Consider the following 19165-nt stretch of genomic DNA (forward strand, 5'->3'; position numbering starts at 1 on the left):
TCCTCCTGCTTGGGCTGAGAGCTTCTGGGTCAGGTATCCTCCCATTGTGGGTGTCCTGGTTGTTTCTGGTCCCGAAGAGGAACTCTATTGACCTATGGTCAATAGAGTTCAATAGGAGCCGGTCGGCCGAGCGGACAGCACGCTGGACTTGTGATCCTGTGGTCCCGGGTTCAATCTCGGGCGCCGGCAAGAAACAATGGGCAGAGTTTCTTTCACCCTATGCCCCTGTTACCTAGCAGTAAAATAGGTACCTGGGTGTTAGTTGTCACGGGCTGCTTCCTGGGGGTGGAGGCCTGGTCAAGGACCGGGCCGCGGGGACACTAAAGCCCCGAAATCATCTCAAGATAACCTCATCTCAAAATGGTACGTCATCGATCTTTTGGGTTTGAACACCTCCATTCAATGTCCAACCTTGGCTCAACCTGGTTCCAGTTGGTCATGTGTTGCCTCAGGCCACTTCTCCCGGCTTGGATTCTCTTCTTCGTTCTAGTAAACCCAGCTTTGTATGTAATGAAAAGACTTTCTGGATGAGCTCGAATGGGTCCCCGACTCCCTCCCAACCAGGTTAGTCCTGGTTGGTAGTCCATTATTGAGCTGTTCATCAATTCCAGAACTGGCAAAGAAGATGGCTGCATGTGGAAGCTGGGCCGCCTGGTAGTGGCATTTGGTACTATGAGTTTCGTGCTAATTTTGAATGTTTCTCTTGTTCATTTATAGAGTTGTTTGATGTTTTCAAGGATTTGATCTTTGTTAACTCTCTAGTTGTTTGTAAAGCTTTACTGACTTTGTGGATGCTTTACCATTTTGGTGGTGAATTATCACTTGCTCTCTGTGCCACTGTTAAGGGAGCCAGGTCTTGGCTCTGGTTCACTTTAGGCCAGAGACAACACCCATGTCTGATGTGACCTATTTGCATGGAACAATCTCGGCAAGATAGCTCCAGGGAGCCACTGGGACTCCTCCAGATACCCAGCCTTTCATTACATTTAGTGCTGGGTATTAGTGTATTTATATATAGCATTAGATACAATATCTAAAAAGTGCTGTAGTTAGGATGAGTGGAAGAACGAGAAGATGGAGGACAGACATGGTGAATAAGTGGATGAGAAACTGGATACTGTGAAGAGTGCATGAGAAGTGGCATAGAATAAGACTAGGGGGGAATAAATTTAATTTAAGAGTGACTGTTTGGCAGTTTTTAAATGATGGCTCGCATGAAGCATTTTATACTTAATTATATGAAACACAGGTACTTCTGTGGATGTTTTGCTGAAGTGTGACTTTGCTACCTTTATATTGTGCCTGGAGTATGTCGAGTGGAAGGAAAGGCTAATGAATGATCTTTAATATTTGAATATCTTTGTTTATTTCCATTAGTGAGTCTACCCCTTAAAACAAGGTCAAGAGGTTGTGATGATGGTACACAAAACTGTTAAGGTGATTGCTTAAATGCAAAAAATTCGTCCATTTAGGTTGAAGTGATGGAGGAAGAGCTTCGCCATCTTGCAGAGTCGGTTGGGCGGGGAGATGCCAAACGTGAGAAGGAGCTCCAGAGAGAGATTCTACGTTTACGATCCATTGTTGAAAATGGAAAGGCCACAACCAGTGATGAAGATGTTGCATATGTGAGTAGATAATTAGGTATTCTCAGTTGATACCTAATAATTTAGTTGTTTTTATGCCTATTGCTTTTCTTGAGTTTTCCCAGTAAATATACTGAGAATGCATCATTGTGTTTATTTAAAGACTTCTCAAGTAATTAAACAAAGTTTAAAATACTTAAGGATGAAATTTATCAAAGGAACAGTCTCCACCAGAAGCAGAGATCAGGTGAGACAAACAACTACCTCACCAGAAAAAGCTTCCAGAAAGTCGGCTCAGTTTTACAGACAACTTAAGGGTTCACAGAAAATGAAGCCTTGAAAAACTGCCAAACAGCTAAATACAAACAAGTCACATGGAATAAGGGATTCATTCAGATGAGCTTGAAATTTGTTACAGTAGTACCAGTTGCCACCAACAGGTGGCCTGACCCCGACTCTCGGCTGGCTTCCTAAGTCAGTTGGTTCTGTTCCTGACATTGGTGTCCCCACACCAACTTTTAGTGCTTCTGGTCATGCCAGCTCATGGGCGAGCCTCGATGCTTCAAACCAAGTGCTGGCCTTCTTTGGACTTCTTGTCCTGTGGGAGCCATTTGCTTTGTTCTATTTTAGTGTAGCTTCATGTGCATATTTTGATTCCAGCTTGTTTTGAGCTGCATGCACTCAAGGTTTTCTTCCATATGTGCTCACTATCACTGCCCTTGCACAGAGTTGCCTTCCCTTGTGTGTTCGGGGTTCGTCTCTCTTTGACTAGTCTGTTGAGGTGTGGCCCCTTGCCTTGGGCTGTTCAAGGATATTATGAACTCTTTGTCCCCTGGTTAGGGGACATTCTTTGGTTGTGTTGGGTTCATGCACTTGTTTACAGGGCATGCTGCATGTGTCTCCCAGAGTCAGATGCTAAGGTTATGGTTGGTGTTTGTTCATTTGGCAAGGGGTCCCAGTGCCTAGGGTATCCACTTGCTTTTCCTTCGGGTCCTAGGAATCCCCCTCTGGTCTTTTGTGGTCCTTTTGAAGAGCCCCCGGACTACTCCGATCTTGCATTTTGTGAATTTAAGGGGGGGTGTTTATTGTCTTTGCTACCTGATGATGATCATTCTTTCTGCCCCTGCCATGCTGTCTCTTGGGTCGGTGATGTTTGTGACCCTGTATCCTGTGAGGCATATTCTCACTTGGTCTCTACCTTGATGAATTCTGCCTCCCAGTTGGAGGCTTTCCAGGCAGCTACTGCTTTACAGGCTAAGTTTGCCCGTGTGAAGCATTTGCTGCATATTGATTGGCTGGAATCCCTGGAGCTGGGCCCTGTGATGATTAGGGACCTGTACCTGGAGTTAGTTTTGGTGATATACACCTAGACTTGGTCCCATTCATGTCTGAATTTCAATTCGCGAGCGCTTTGTCATAGGTTCGTATCCTGGCCGGGGAGGATTTACTGGGCACAAATCCTTAACTGTAGCCTCTGTTTAACTCAACAGTAAAATGTGTACTTGGTTGTAAAAACGATTCTTCGCGGCGGGGATCGTATTCCAGGGACCTGCCCGAAATGCTACGCGTACTAGTGGCTGTACAAGAATGTAACAACTCTTGTATATATCTCAAAAAAAAAAAAAAAAAAAAAAAAAAAAAAAAAGGTTGTGATCTGAGTAACATGTATAGTATTTGTAATCATTATGTCCCTAATCAGGGACATATAATGTAAAAATAAGATCTAAGGTGTTTTCCTTCCTATTAGTTGCTGCTGCCTCCGCCTCTGCTGCCACCATCACCGCTGATGCCGCAACAACCAGCAGCAGTTGATCTCATCCCTTTGGTGGGTGTTCTCGGTGTTCCCAGTCTTAAAGCGAGACTCGACAGAACTATGGTACATCCTCAGTCTTTTGGGTCGGAACTTTTTCTTCCCCTCCCCAACGTTCCTCATGACCACTTTGCCCCCAAGGTTTGCCTGATATTGCAGGTAGGGGCTTGGATTGCATCCCCTGAACATCAAGGACGAGTATTGGCATGTCCCTATTCACCCAGGTGTCGGCAACTGGTTACGCCTCGTTATGGAAAATCTTTCTTACTTCTTCAGGGTTCTTCCCTTCAGCTTGAATCTTGTTCCTCACATGTTTATCAGGCTAGCACAAGTTATTGTGGCTTGGCTGCATTTGTTAGGCCAATACACAATCCCCTATCTCGATGATTGGTTGGTGTGGAGCCCTCAGTCAGTCAACATATCAGTTGGTCAGGGATCTTGTTCTCTCCCAGCTCACCAGATTTGACTTCCTTGTAAACTGGCAGAAGTCCCAGTTGTCATTGTCCCAAGTTTGGACTTGGCTGGGTCTCATTTGGCATGCTCGGTGTCTCTTTTTCCTGCCTCCGGCAGTTTCGCTCCTCCTCCAGCTTCATCATCATTTGTTATTGGAGGAGCCCCGGGCATCTCGCCGATTAGTAAAAGGGGTTGTACAGGAGCCTGAACTTTATCCGTTTTGTCTTCCCTATGTGCAGGGTTTGGTTCTGGGCATTGTTCTGGTTTCTATGGTTCTGCCCTTTCTGCTGCTCCCAGGACTGGTAGATTTTTTAGTAGGCCATTTTTCGCAACTTCCTTCAGTACAATACACTTAGGAGCTACAACAGTTGCTGAATTCTTTCCTTTCTGCTCTCCTCTTTCTGGAAGATGTGGATTGGGTGTTGCTATCTGTAAGTAATACTTTCCACCCACTTTACAGTGTGTCGGTTGAATCTCTCTGTGCATGTATTGCATCAGGATTGTGGCAAAACTAAAACGTCTTCTGGACGAGGTAGTAGGCATCCTTCAGTCTCGGGAGACTATGGAGTTGCGCCCTAGTTGTCAATCCTGGTGCAGCGTCTGGTGTGACTGATGAGGCCAATCCGAGAGTGGCAGTCCATCCCACACCGAGCACAAACGAAGTCCGATTCTGGTCTGTCTTCCTGGTTACCGGCTTTCCTTCTCTGTCTCTTTGCCTCCGATTCCTTGGCAAGTGACTCCTCGAACTTGGAGAGACCTCGTTGAACAGACTGCCTCCAGGCTGAACGGTCTGCAGCCAGTGTCTCCCATATAGCAAGATCGACGTCCATGGCTTTCAGGTCCCTTTTGCATACGTCTTTGTACCGTAGCTGGGGCTTGCCTACTGGACGCTTTCCCTGCCTCAGCTCTCCATACAGGAGATCCTTGGGGATCCTGCCGTCGCCCATTCGCACAACGTGCCCGAGCCAGCGCATTCGTCTCTGTTTCAGCATTGTGTACATGCTGGTGATTCTTGCTCTCCCCAAGACGTTGTTGTTTGTCACCTTGTCCTGCCAGGTGATGTCCAAGATGTGTCTAAGGCAGCGCATGTGGTAGGCATTCAGCCGTCTTTCCTGACGGGCGCGGAGTGTCCAAGACTCGCTGCCATAAAGGAGAGTGCTCAGGACACAGGATCTGTAAACCTGAATCTTAGTATACTCAGTCAGCCTATTGTTGGCCCACACTCTCTTTGTCAGTTTGGACATGGTAGTAGATGCCTTACCGATGCGTTTGTTTAGCTCCGTATCAAGAGAGAGGGAGTCAGAGATTGTGGAGCCCAGGTACACGAAGTCGTGAACAACTTCCAGTTTGGAATCAGAGATGCCGATGTCAGGTGGGGAGTCCACTCCTTGTCCCATGACTTGTGTTTTCTTCAGACTGATGGTGAGTCCGAAAGCCTGAGAGGCCTCGCTGAAGCGGGTTATGAGCCGTTGGAGGTCTTCAGCTGAGTGGGCAGTGACTGCTGCGTCGTCGGCAAAGAGGAAGTCGCGCAGACACCTCAGCCGAACCTTTGTCTTGGCTCTCAGCCTGGCGAGGTTAAAGAGCTTCCCATCCGACCTGGTCCGGAGGTAAATGCCTTCCGTGACAGATCCGAAGGCGTGCCGCAGCATAACTGCGAAGAAAATCCCGAATAGGGTTGGAGCCAGTACGCAGCCCTGCTTTACTCCACTTCGGATGTCAAAGGCGCCTGATGTTAGGCCATCAAAGACCACGGTGCCCCTCATGTTCTCATGGAAAGATCTGATGATGCTGAGGAGCCTGGGTGGGCATCCGATCTTGGGGAGGATCTTGAACAGGCCATCCCTGCTGACGAGGTCGAAGGCCTTCGTCAGGTCTATGAAGGCTACAAAGAGTGGCTGCTTCTGTTCCCTGCATTTCTCCTGCAGTTGTCTGAGGGAAAAGACCATGTCGATGGTGGACCTGCCAGCTCTGAATCCACATTGTGATTCTGGATAAACTCTCTCTGCAAGTACTTGGAGCCTCTTCAATGCGACTCGAGCAAACAGCTTTCCGACAATACTGAGGAGGGAGATTCCACGGTAGTTGTTGCAGTCGCCCCTGTCACCTTTATTCTTATACAGTGTGACGATGTTGGCATCCCTCATGTCCTGTGGCACCTCTCCTTCTTCCCAGCAGAGGCAGAGAATTTCGTGCAGCTCCATGAGCAGGCTACCTCTGCAGCACTTCAAGGTCTCAGCAGGAATGCCATCTTTGCCAGGAGCTTTACCAGAAGCAAGGGAGTCTAGGGCATCGCTGAGTTCTTCCAGGGTCGGTTCACTGTCGAGCTCCATTAACACAGGCAGACACTCAATGGCGCTCAGGGCATCTTCGGTGACCACATTGTCCCTGGCATATAGCTCAGAGTAGTGCTCGACCCAGCGCTTCAGCTGCAGTGTCTGGTCCTGAATCACCTCGCCAGTGGCAGATTTCAGAGGAGCGGTCTTCCTCTGGATTGGGCCAAGGGCCTGCTTGATGCCGTCATACATTCCCCTTACATTGCCTGTATCCGCTGCAGTCTGTATCTGGGAGCAGAGCTGGAGCCAATAGTTGTTGGCACATCGCCTGGCGCTCTGCTGCACTTTGCAGCGGACGGCCCGAAGGATCTGTAAGTTGCGCCGACTTGGGCAGGCTATGTAGGCTGCCAAGGCGTTTCTCTTCTCTTCGATTACAGGTGTCATCTCTTCCGAGTGAGCCTCGAACCAGTCTGCCGACCTGCTGGTCTTCTTGCCAAAGGTGGAAATGGCAGCGTTGAACACAGCGTCTCTGAAGTGCTCCCATCTTTTACAGGTAGTGACCCCAGCTGGGCCAGGAAGAGCTTCCTCGAGCACGTGTGCAAAATCTTCCACCTTGTCCTGGTTGCGGGTCTTGGTGGTGTCGATGCGAGGTCTGCCCGCCTTTTTCGAGTGATGAATCTTCTTTGGTTGCATCTTGACCCTGCTACATACCAGGGAGTGGTCGGTGTCACAGACAGCACTCTGGTAGCTACGCGTAATCTTGACGCTGGGTAGACTTGCACGCCTGGTAAGAATCAGGTCAAGCTGGTGCCAGTGCTTGGATCTGGGGTGTCTCCAAGATACTCGGTGTTGAGGCTTTGTGCCGAAGAACGTGTTGGTGACACAAAGACCATGAAGGCAGCAGAGTTCTAGCAGACGTTGCCCGTTCTCATTCATCCTTCCTATGCCGAATTGACCCAGGCAAGTGGGCCAAATGTTGTGCTCGGCACCCACTCTGGCGTTGAAGTCGCCGAGGATGAACAGTGGCTCCTTTACAGGGATTCTCGCTATGACTCTGTTGAGGTCATCGTAGAATTTTTCCTTTGCCTCTGCTGGAGAAGTCAGGGTTGGTGCATATGCACTAATTACATTGACTGGTCCTGTTTGGGAGTACAGTTGCAGAGACAGAATTCGTTCGGTTTCCCCCATCGGTGGCATAATGTGTCCCAACAGTGCATTCCTGACGGCAAATCCCACACCATGTTCTCTGGTCTCATCTGGAGGTTTTCCTTGCCAGAAGAAAGAGAAGGTCCTCTCTCTCACAGATCCTGATCCTGGGAGCCTGGTCTCTTGGAGAGCAACAATATCCATCTGCAGCTTGCTCAGCTCCCTATCGATGAGTGCTGTTTTTCGGGCGTCATTGATTTCTTGCAGGTCGTCAGAGAAACCTGGTGTCAGTGTCCTGACGTTCCATGTGCCCAGCTTTAGGGCAGTTGATATTTTCTTCTTTGGTTTGGTATTGCTTGGTGCAAAGTTGTCGGGCCGCTTGTCAGTTTTCACCCTAAACCCCACGCACCCAGTGAGGTTAACGGACCGTGGCGAGGCAACACCTTATTGGCTGGGGTTTGCCCAGCTTGAGGCGGGCGGTAGCTGCCCAGTGGGGCGCGATGACCCCTCCCACCGTCGGAAGCAACCCCTGGCGTCACACTCTTCGCCAATCGAGCAGAAGACTTAAAACCGGTAGACTGTCGCTTCCCGTGTTGGTTCGACGCTGTGAGGCGAAGCTGGAGTGTCCTCTCCAGGGCGCAAAGCCTGGGTAGGTAGATATGGAGGAGAAGCTGTTACCCATGCAGCAGGTCCCCCCTCTCCACGTTGCTGAAATTATCCAATAGAGAGGCAAATGCCAATACGCATGGTTCCAGCAACGTCGCAGGAGCTGCCAGAACGAGGTCGACGTCAACAACGAACTGCCTTAGGGGCTCCAACTCCGGATTTTTCCTCGAGGTTGACTCCTGAAGCCTTCCCAAAAACAAGGGTATGGCCGCAAGGCAGCGGAGGTTTAAAATCAGGGTTTTCCTTCCCCTAGATGGGCTGCCTTCCCAGGCTATCGAGTCCCATCTACCCGGAGCAGCTGGTTTTAAGGCGCCAGAGGCACGCCCTCGCCCCTTCTCCTGTCGGTAAAAGCAGTTCCGCCGGACTTAGACTAAGCCACCCGTGCAGGCCAGGAGTTGGACTTGGTTGTCAGAGGCTATTTGAGACACATGCCGTATAGGAGCATTTTATAGGTCATGGGAGCTCGTCCCCCATTACCACCCCCTGGCTATGACAACCCCTTGGAACTATGTCAACCCCTTGACAACCCCTTGGACGAGGTAGTAGTGCTGGTTTATCATGTGCCTGTGTGGGTTGTTGATGTTGGGATTATATTTTTTGGCAGCCCTATGGCAGCCCTTGGTGAATCTCAGCAATGGTGTGGTGGACAGCTCAGGTTGAGGATACCTCATTCTTTTAAATAATACCAGTGGCTCTATCTTGGGCTTGGTCACCTGTTCCTCCTCAGATGTCCTTGCACTCTGCCCAGCTATTTACTGCACCATTCTGCAATTACATAGGTGAAATGTTGGCCAGGGAATTCAATGCAGAGACCTGTTCTCTCTGGGTCTTCTCTGTTTTTCTCAGTGGAGAAAGGCTCTCCTATACTCCTTTTAATACTCAACATTTTGTGAGTTATTTTTTTCAGCCTTTGCTTGGTTCATAAGGTTGTACTGTATTGAGCTGCTCTTGGTTTATTTTCCTGGATCTTCAGGATGGCTATTAAGAGCTGGGATAAAATAATTTGTAAAAATACTGGACGTGTCTCCATAGGGCTAGAGTCAATTGGAACCTGATGGATATTTGCCATCTTAAAAGTCCGGTGTGTTAGCCTGGAGGAGCTACTGAGGGGCTGCTCAGAAAGGGGAATTTTGTTTAACTCTTAACCACTGTGCTGCTCGCCTTCCAAATACAGCACCCCCACCCCCTGTGCGCAGGAAATAAATTATCGGGAAAACATTCTTTTTGTTTATGAAAATGTTAAATACCCTTTCCTGATCACAGATGTGTAAAAAAAAAATCGAAATTGTAATTACTTGGCCGCAATGGGGTCCGGAAAATGTGTGATATCACAATTTGGTGGTCGCCCGTGACGTAGACTCCTGAAGCCAGCCGCCTGCCAGCTTCAACATGCACCAGTTGCCACAAATATTTTTGTTCATTTTTTGCGTACATTTCCAAATACATTTTTTTTTCTTGCCAATCCTAGGTATAATGAACACGTACACAATATTATGGCAGTTGAACATCTGAACTGTCCCAAGACACTGTGTTATGTCTCTCAAATGTATCCACATATATTGCTCATATATCCAATGTTTCATGTTCATTTATGTATGTTTACTACATATTTACATACTATACACTATTACACACTGTATACATTCACCACCAACACACTCAGAACTCCATGAGTGTGAGCTGCCACACCCAGCCAGCTCTCCCTCACTCCTCCATCACTTATCTTACTCCTTACACCTTATTTGCCAACTTTGCTCCTCCCACCATACTGTTATTGTTTTTATTACACTATTTACACACGTTATGTATATGTATCTGCATGTTTTATTCACCATAACTATACAACTAAGCTGGTATTGTGACCAAACAGCATAGTGGCCACCATAAACTGCATGAGAAATCACACAGCAACTCGCTGACGATGCTATGAGTACGACGCCGCCTCCTCACCAAATGGCTCCTCCCAATATACTCCTGTTGCTGTTATTACACTATATACACACACATTGTATATACCCATGTACATATGTGTTCACCATAGCGAACCACTAAGCTAGTATGGTGAGCAAAGCAAGAGTGGCTGCCACACAGTGACGCTATCTGGATTCCTTCCCTCACCAAACTTCCTCCTCTCACAATACAACGCTAATTATCACCACAATCCTGCTATTTTCACAATCCTGGTCACTAAATCATAAATGAATAATTGACCACAAGTTTATCTTGTAGAGTAACACATGAAGTCGTTTGAAGATTCCTAGATGGACAAAATAATGCTGTGGTGCTGTGACTAGCGCTGTGAACATTGTGAACAGCATTGATTCACTGATATTTGAACATTGTACAAGGTTATTATCACACTTGGGCTCTTCTGTGATACTATCATGGCTAAATAATACCAGTTATATATATATTTTGACATTAGGCAATGCTGTGGTCATAAGCTGAACAGCAGTGCTGTGAGCTCATGCTGCATGCGCCAACCTTGGTTGCTCACTCGGTACTGAGGCTCTCACACCCAGGAATGTTGCACATGATTTTTTTTTTAAATGGCATTTGTTTACAAGAGCCCTGAGGAAGCTGATGTGAACCCTATGTAGCCACGGGAGTTTTGATTCATACACTAAAAATATAAGATCCCGGAGGCGCGTTGCACACCCCCTGTCGAGCGCCTGCAGGTGCGTTGCGCAGTTCAGTGGTTAAGATATATTTTTAATACATATTTTCTTTTGGTAGAATGAAATGAGGCAAGATCTTTATTTCATAAGAACATTGAATGCTGCAAGCACATTTTGAATTTTGTAACATTAAGGAAGAGATATATATATAATGAGCAGCTGTCTTGGATAAATGCACTGTTAATCCTTTTCTCAACCATCGGGATTCTTCTCAGAATGTTCTGTAATATGTTTATTGTTTGTGATGTATGTTTGTGATGTGTGTGTATATATGTATGAGCACGTTGTACTGAATGGGGTGAGGATAGCTTGAGCTACCTCGTCCATTTATGTGTATTTTACCTCAATAAACTTATTTCAATTTCATCAGGATTGGTCAAGTGGATGGCGTCTGAAAAAAAAAGAAATGGAGGAAGAGCTTCATCAGAAAAGTTGGGAGATACTACACTTCATGGATAATTTGCAAGTGTGTAACATTTTATATTTTCAGATATACAGTACTGTATAATGTATTTTATTGTGACGAGTCTCAATGTATTCTTCTGCAATATGTTTATTTGAAGGGACTTAGTGAATTTACTCATGTCTTTTCATGTATTTTTCATAGCACAGTAATCCACTGAATACTATATTACAGAAAATTGTTAACTATGTAAAAGTTTTAACAGACTTTATAATATATTTATAATTGGATGTTGAAATTAATGCTTTATCTATGTATGACAGATTGTATTCAGTTCTTATAGCTAAAGCATAATGTTTCACATAATTTTTCATCTAGTGAAAATAGTGCTGTATTCTCTCCTTATAAAGGGGTGGGGATGATTGGGCTGATCTGTCTTCCCGAGATACTCTCCACAAATGGTAAAAATAGTCACCAATATTTGGCTTATGCATGTCCTAACCTTGGAAAACAATGGTAATGGCTGTGAGATATGTGAGAGGAATAAATGGAAAAAAGCAGAATGGAAGTTGGGGAAAGTTTTTAAGAAAAGTATGTTTTACTGTGTACAGTACTGTACTTGGTTTAAGTGAGACAAAGATTATAGGTAAAGTTTATAAGAGCACCAGTGAATTCAGAATGCTGCAATGAATGACTTCTCATGGCTGACAAGTCTACTTAGTTTTTATATAGAGCCACAGAGATAATGCAGGAAAGAGGTGGTTGGGTTGATTGTGTCTATCTGAACCTAAAAAAGGCTTTTGATGGAGTTCCACACAAGAGGCTGTTCTGGAAACTGGAACATGCTAGAGGAGAGTGACAGAGAGACTTCTGACATCGATGAAAAATTTTCTAACTGACACAGATGAGGGTGGTAATCATAGACAATGTATCTGACTGGAGAAGTGTTATTAGCGGAGTACCACAGGGTTCAGTTCTTGCACCAGTAATGTTCATTGTCTACATAAATGATCTACCAGAAGGAATATATAATTATATGAACATGTTTGCGGATGATGCTCAGTATCTTCCCCAGTATCTACTGGGGAAGATAGGAGATGCATACGATTGTAATGCCCTTCTAAATAATCTACATAAAACAAGTGCTTGGAGCATCAAGTGGCAAATGGAATTCAATGTGAATAAATGCCAAGCTTTGGATTGTGGTATCGGAGAAAAAAGACCACACACAACTTACAAATTATGTAGAAATGAATTAAAGAACTCTTAATATAGAAGGAGCTCTAGGGGTGGTTTTGAATACTAAGCTGTCGCCAGAGGAATATATAAAGAACATTGTAAGAAGAGCATATGCGTCGCTTTCCAACTTCAGACTTGCTTTTAACCGTATGGATGATGAAATACTAAAGAAACTGTTCATGACTTTTATGAGGCTAAAATTGGAATATGCAGCAGTTGTATGGTGCCCAAATCTCAAGAAGCACATCAAGAAACTGGAAAAGGTGCAAAAGCATGCTATCAAATGGCTTCGAGAACTGAAAAACAAGAGTTACAAGGAGAGAGACTAGAGGCGTTAAACATGCCAAAACTAGAAGAAAGATGAAATAAGAGGCGATATGATCACCACTTACAAAATACTAATGAGAATCGACCAAATTGACAAAGAGGTATTCCTGAAACCAGCAACTTCACGAACAAGTGGACACAAAATTCAAGCCAAGAAAACAAAGGTGCTGAAAAACATGAAAAAGTTTTCTGTTGCGAACAAAGTGGTAGACGGTTGGAACAAGCTAAGTGAGAACGTAGAGGCCAAAACCGTCAGTAGTTTCAAAGCGCTATACGACAAAGCGTACTGGAAAGACTGGGACACCACGAGCCTAGGTCTCATCCTGTAAGTACACTTAGGTAATTACACCATGACTAAAGTCTGGTGCCACACCAGGAGTTTATGGCAGAGCCATCTTGATTGACAAGAATCTTAGATACTAGCAAAATACCAGACAATAACTCGCCAGGTAAGGCCCCAGTTATTTTGGTACGGAAAAAACAAAAACTTTAAAAGTAGCATCCACTCGATTTAAGGCCCTCTGTCTTACTGTTCCACCAGTTGTAAGAACCAAATTTGAGATTAATAATGAGCCTTATTAACCAAAGGGCCTGATGGCTGAGTGGACAGCGCTTGGGATTCATAGTTCAAAGCTTCCGGGTTTGATCCCCGCCCGGCGGAGGCAGAAACAAATAGGCAGAGTTTCTTTCACCCTGATGCTCCTGTTCACCTAGCAGTAAATAGGTGCCTTGGAGTTAGACAACTGCTATGGGTTGCTTCCTAAGGATGTGTAAAAAAAAAGAAAGTCTGGTCGAGGACCGGGCCGCACAGATGTTAAGCCCCACAATCATCTCAAGATAACCTCAAGATAAGATAACCAAGTCATTGGCTTTTAAATCAAGATAACCTCAAGATAAGATAACCAAGTCATTGGCCTTTAAATCCAGAGTATGGTATTGAGTTTACCGAGTCCAGTGCTTGTTAAATTGGAGGCCACTGTTGGGTTTGTCATATTTTTGCCCTTGCTTGTCCAACGGTTACATTTTCCCTTCATGAGTTTCACTGCTTCTGTTGTGTAGCAGCCAGTCAGAGCCATTCACAGCCAGTCAGGCATTCACAGTTTGTTGCAACCAGTCACAGGCATTTACAGTTACAACAAACCTGGCACTCACAGGCAGTCAGCATTTACTGTCTCGACAAGTCAGGCATTCACAGGCAGTCACTGGCAGAGGCATTTATAGAAAGTCAGGCATTGACAGTCAGAACCAGTCAGGCATTTACATCCACCAGAAGTCAGGCAGTCACAACCAGTCAAATCCAATCAGGCATCAACAGTTAGTCGCAACCAGTCTTATTTAGTAAACAATACGAGTTTAATGTTGTCCGCAATTACTTGAATGTTGGACCATGACTATATGCAGCTAGGCTAGGACAGGCGTGCAATACAGTACTGGTGCTGTGGATCACTGACTTGGCTTACCTACAATTGCTTCGTACTGTTCTAAAAGAATAAATTGCTCTTTGATTTTTGTTTCCTCTTTTTCTTTCAAAAATAATTTTACTAAATAACTGGGTTGCTTACATAGTACATTGAAGATTCATATGACTTCATTTACAATTTGCTGAAGTTTGAATTCCTTCTTGTAGGCCTGTGAAAATCAGCGGGCCTATCTTCAGTCATCTGCACTTGAGCTAGAAGATCGCTTAACTGAAGCCACAAAGGAAATAAACAGCATCACTGCAGATTACTTGGCTCTGAAGGAGTCCCACAGTCATGCTCAAGGTAATGTGTTGCTTGATTTCATCTTGTAACATCATTGTGTTCTTAAAACCCATTTCTTATTTGGCTTGGAAAGGTCACGTAGAGATATTTCATAAATGATTATTTTTCTGGGGGAAGGCCCGTCAGCTTCCTGAAGCTATTGACTAATCAAGTACCTTCTACTTGAGTGCCATCAGTCACAGAGTTCATTGTAAGTCCACCAGGGACCATGAGCCAGAACCTGACCTCCTCAGAGAGGCGAAGGGAGCAATAAATATGAATACTTTACATTTAAAGTAAGTCATCTTGCCATTGACCAAGGAAGGACCCAGAAAGGTAGGCAAATCGAAATGGACTATTGTCTGGTTAATAATTCCAAGCTACGTCCTCGCAAGCACAAAAGAACTCCTCTCAAAAGCAAAAAACAAGCAAATCATCGTCCAACTAACCTCCGCTCCCGCTCGTTAGCTCCACCACCCCTACAGGGGAAGCTGGCCTTGATAGGTCCGGCCGCCAACCTCCAGTTCTTTGACTGATGCTATGCAGAATGGTTGCTTTCGCTCTGGCTCTGTGTTCCCATTTTCTTTGATATTTTGCCCTTGTGATGGTGTTATGAAACAGAGGGGTGCGTGATGCCAGGAGTTTGGAGTACTGGAGGAGCATGCTCCTAGGGTTCCCCTCCCTAGGTACTCCATAAGTACTGTACTGCTCTTGCGCCTCGGGGTTATCGTCCCTGGCACGTTCGGAAAATGCTCCCCGTTAGAGGGGCTTTCTGGCTTGTGATTGTCCTCACCCTTGGGGTGAGTCGGGTGTCTTGGACTTTCTGCCTTACCCTGGGTAGGGGTGTGTGTTTGCTGGTGGGGCGCATTGTGACTAGCATGCCCTGCTTTACTATCAATGAAGTGGCTGATGTTTCTCTTTGGCTGCTTGTTTGCTTGTCTGATTTCAGGGTTTGTCTTTTGTTTTCATTTTGGTATTCTACCCGTTGTGGCAGTGGAGGTTTGCCTAGCTCCTTATTAGGCTTAGCCTAAGTTATGATGGTGGTCCTCCTCTTGTTACCCCCAAGGTTTCAAGACTGCTACTTGCAGTCAGTATGCCTGCTTTAGACAGGGTTTACTGCTTTGCTGGCCCCAATGCCTGGGCTTCCCATAGGGCTTATTCACTCCAAGGGCCCTAGAAAACCCCTGTGGGCTCGGTCATGTCATGATACTTCTGGGCTCACTCCTGTCTTGGGCGAATTTGAGGGTTGTTCGTCGCCCGTGCCTCAGGGAGATGATCATCCATCCTGCCTCCGTCATGCTTTCTGGGGGTCTGGGACACCTGCTGCCTGGGGGGGTCGGGGACACATGCTGCCTGGGGATCGGGTACATCTGACCATTGCTCCCTGACCATAGGCCATTGCTCCCTTCGCCTCTCTGAAGGGACAATGTTCTAGCTAGTGGTACCCGGTAGGCATGACAACTCCATAAGACTGAAGCCTAGTACTAATAGTAGCTAATATCAATCCAATAGTTCCAGGGGAGCCTCCGGGTCTCCTTTTATACCTATCATCCATATGATAGGTATGCTTTTGGTACTAAATATTCTTGGAAATCATATGCATTAAGATGATGCTGTAAATTTTTTTTTAGCTACAGTATTTAAAGAAAAATCACCTTTCCCAACAATCAATCGTATCTTTAGTGTTGAAAATTATTGTTTATGAGTGGTTTCAGTTTGTCAAGAAATTGAGATTTTCATGAGTTTTCATAAAATGTCACTTGTGACTGACATTTCTTTTAACAAGTGACTGTTTGATTATGATGATCACATAAAATTCACGTAGAATAACTTGTTTTTCATTTGAGATAGTTTAGTGAGTAAGGAGAGATTGCTAAGAAAGTTCTCATTTGGATAAGAGCCTGGTTGAAGGTTACTACAAACTGCTGGAAAACTACAAGCAGATGTCAACAAAGTTTTCGATTGGCCAGCAGAAAATAACATGATGTTTAACAGTGATAAATTTCAGATACTCAGGCATGGCAAAAATGAGGATTTGAAACATAATACAGGGTACAAAACACAATCGAATCTTCCCATAGTAGAAAAACAGCATGTCAAGGATTTGGGAATAATGATGTCCGATGATCTAACGTTTAGGGAGCATAACCAAGCAAATATTGCATCAGCCAGAAAAATGATCGGATGGATTACGATAACTTTCAAATCCAGGGATCCCATTACAATGGTTGTACTCTTCAAGTCACTTGTGTTGTCCCGTTTCGAATACTGCTCAGTACTCACTTCCCCCTTCAGAGCAGGAGAGATTGCTGAAGTAGAGGGAATACAGAGAACATATACGGCACGCATAGACGAGTTAAAACACCTAAATTATTGGGATCGTCTCAAAGCTCTCCAAATGTACTCTCTAGAAAGGAGACGAGAGAGATATCAAATAATATACACCTGGAAGATACTGGAGGGCCAAGTACCAAATCTACACAGTAAAATAACAACGTACTGGAGTGAACGATATGTAAGAACATGCAAGATTGAACCAGTGAAGAGCAGAGGTGCCATAGGCACAATCAGAGAGCACTGTATAAACATCAGAGGTCCGCGGTTCTTCAATGTCCTCCCAGCGACTATAAGAAATATTGCCGGAACAACCGTGGACATCTTCAAGAGAAAACTGGACGGTTTTCTAAGAGAAGTTCCGGATCAGCCGGGCTGTGGTGGGTATATGGCCCTGCGGGCCGCTCCAAGCAACAGCCTGGTGGACCAAACTCTCACAAGTCGAGCCTGGCCTCGGGCCGGGCTTGGGGAATAGAAGAACTCCCAGAACCCCATCAAGCAGGTATCAAGCAAGCAGGTTAGAAAGCAAAGACAAAGAGTTACATCAACGAGGTGATGTTGAAGTTGTGAAATGTCACACGTGATATTCCCCAAGGGTGTATATTGAAGACCTTTTGTTGTTCGTACTCTCTGTTAATGACTCGGGTGTTGGGTTGAATAGTTACACCAGGTATCGGCAAGTTAGCAGATGACACAAAAGTGGGGAGAATAATAAACTGGAATGAGGACTCTGTGGAACTTTGGAAAGACCTCTTCACTTTGCATAAGTGGGCAGAAAAATAGTAGATAAAGTTTAATGTTATAAGTACAATACCCTGAACTTGGGAAATGACAATGGCATCATCTTGGGTTTGTTTCACACAGATTTTGGTTTTGTAGAACATTCTTGTTGATATTAAAATGTTATTTGTTGTAGCTTGTTTAATAATAAGATTTTTCAGTTTATAATTCAAATGATTTATCATTATTTTTCACGTAAATCAGAGAGTCTGGCAGCAGCACGAGAAGAGATAGAAGGGTTAAGGAGTTGCATAGAAGAAATGACTGTTGATAAATCTCGTATACAGCAGAATTTTGATGAACTTAGTACTGCTGTGGATGCCAAAGTTGATCAGTTGAAGGTAGGTTGTCTATCTTTTTACTGAGATTGCAATTATGATAGATAATTATTTGTCATTGGTTGCAAGTAGAAATAATAATAGCATTCTGGTTACTATATAATGTATTTAAAGACAAAATGCAGTGGTCACTTGCCTCAGTATCGTATGTTCAATTTGCTCAATGTCTGTCCCGGCCATGCACTACATATCTGCTTTCTGGGGCAGCCCCCAACCAAGATTGATCCATTCTAATTGGTCATATCAAATGCAGGAGTTCTGTTTGGCCCCCCAGAGACCAGAGCCAGAACCCCAGGGGCCCCCTCACAGGGGTGCAAAGAGTGAATAACAATTTGCCAACCCCACTGGGAAAGCATTAAAAAGTTACCAAAGCTTTACAGACAACTGAAGGGTTCACAGAAGACGAAGCCTCAAAACCACCAAACAACTCTGGAAATGATTCACCTGGAATGAGATTTACTCAAATTAGCATGAAAACTCATTAGTACTGACCCCCATCACTTGGCATCTCAGCCCCTGCCTGCAGCTAACTTTCCTTGGTCAGTTGTCGCTGATATTCTGGTAAAAATTCTACCTGTGGTGCTCTGGGTCCATCAGACATGACGGGTCCCTCTGCTTTAAGATAAGTGGTGGCCATTGTTGGACTTTTTCCTGTGGGTCATTTGCTTCATATTTTGTAACATTCTTTTAGTATTCTGCATCATGTGCATGTTGTCTCTGGCTTGTTGTATTGACTTCGCATTTATTGCACTTCAAGCTGCATGTGCTCATGGTTTTCTTCCCTGGGTGCTCGCTAACACTTCTCTGGCACTGACAGTTACCTTCTCTGCTATTCAGGAGTTTGCTCTCCGAGAGGCCTGGGAAAGAGCCTCGCCTTGAGCTATTCAAGGATCTTTGCCTCCTCTGTTTGGGTCCTTGGCTGGAGGCATCCTGTTGGTTGTGCTGGAGTGCACTGGGGTTTTGCATGCTTGTTTGTAGCATGCTGTGGTCTCCAATCATATCCTGGTTGTTTTGGGTGTGTTTGGTGTCCGTTCTTCTAGCAAACAGCCCCGGTGCCTGGGTATCCTGCTTGGTTAACAGCCTTCAGGCCTTGATACTTCCCTAGCGGGTCTCTGATGTAGTCTGTTATGGATCGGCCTGGTGAGCCAGCACTTGCAGAGTACAAGCTTGAAAGGTTCTCATTGTCTTGGCTTGCTGATGATCATTGTTTCTGCCTCTGCCATGCTGCATATTTGGTCAATGACACCTATGATCCTCAGTCTTGTGAGGTTTCTCTCATTGGGTCTCTACTGTACTTTGATTCGGTTTTGAGTCTGGAAGCTTTCAAGGCAGTTGCCGCTTTGCGAGCTAAACTTGTTCACATTAGGCGTTCATGAAATTATGATAATTTGGA

The 19165-nt window shown here is 45.1% G+C and overlaps 1 protein-coding gene across 2 annotated transcripts in view; it reads left to right on the forward strand.

Annotated features, from left to right (window-relative positions):
* LOC123768768 (centrosomal protein of 290 kDa) overlaps window positions 1–19165 on the forward strand; it is a 109691-nt gene that overhangs the window by 8463 nt on the left and 82063 nt on the right. For both annotated transcript variants that reach the window (XM_045759555.2, XM_045759560.2), the window contains exons 4-7: window positions 1473–1625; window positions 10980–11075; window positions 14206–14341; window positions 17639–17775. In XM_045759555.2, coding sequence (XP_045615511.2) covers window positions 1473–1625; window positions 10980–11075; window positions 14206–14341; window positions 17639–17775 — 522 coding nt within the window. The remainder of the gene's footprint in view (window positions 1–1472; window positions 1626–10979; window positions 11076–14205; window positions 14342–17638; window positions 17776–19165) is intronic.

This window comes from Procambarus clarkii, chromosome 86 (assembly GCF_040958095.1).
Source record: "Procambarus clarkii isolate CNS0578487 chromosome 86, FALCON_Pclarkii_2.0, whole genome shotgun sequence".
Taxonomy (NCBI): domain Eukaryota; kingdom Metazoa; phylum Arthropoda; class Malacostraca; order Decapoda; family Cambaridae; genus Procambarus; species Procambarus clarkii.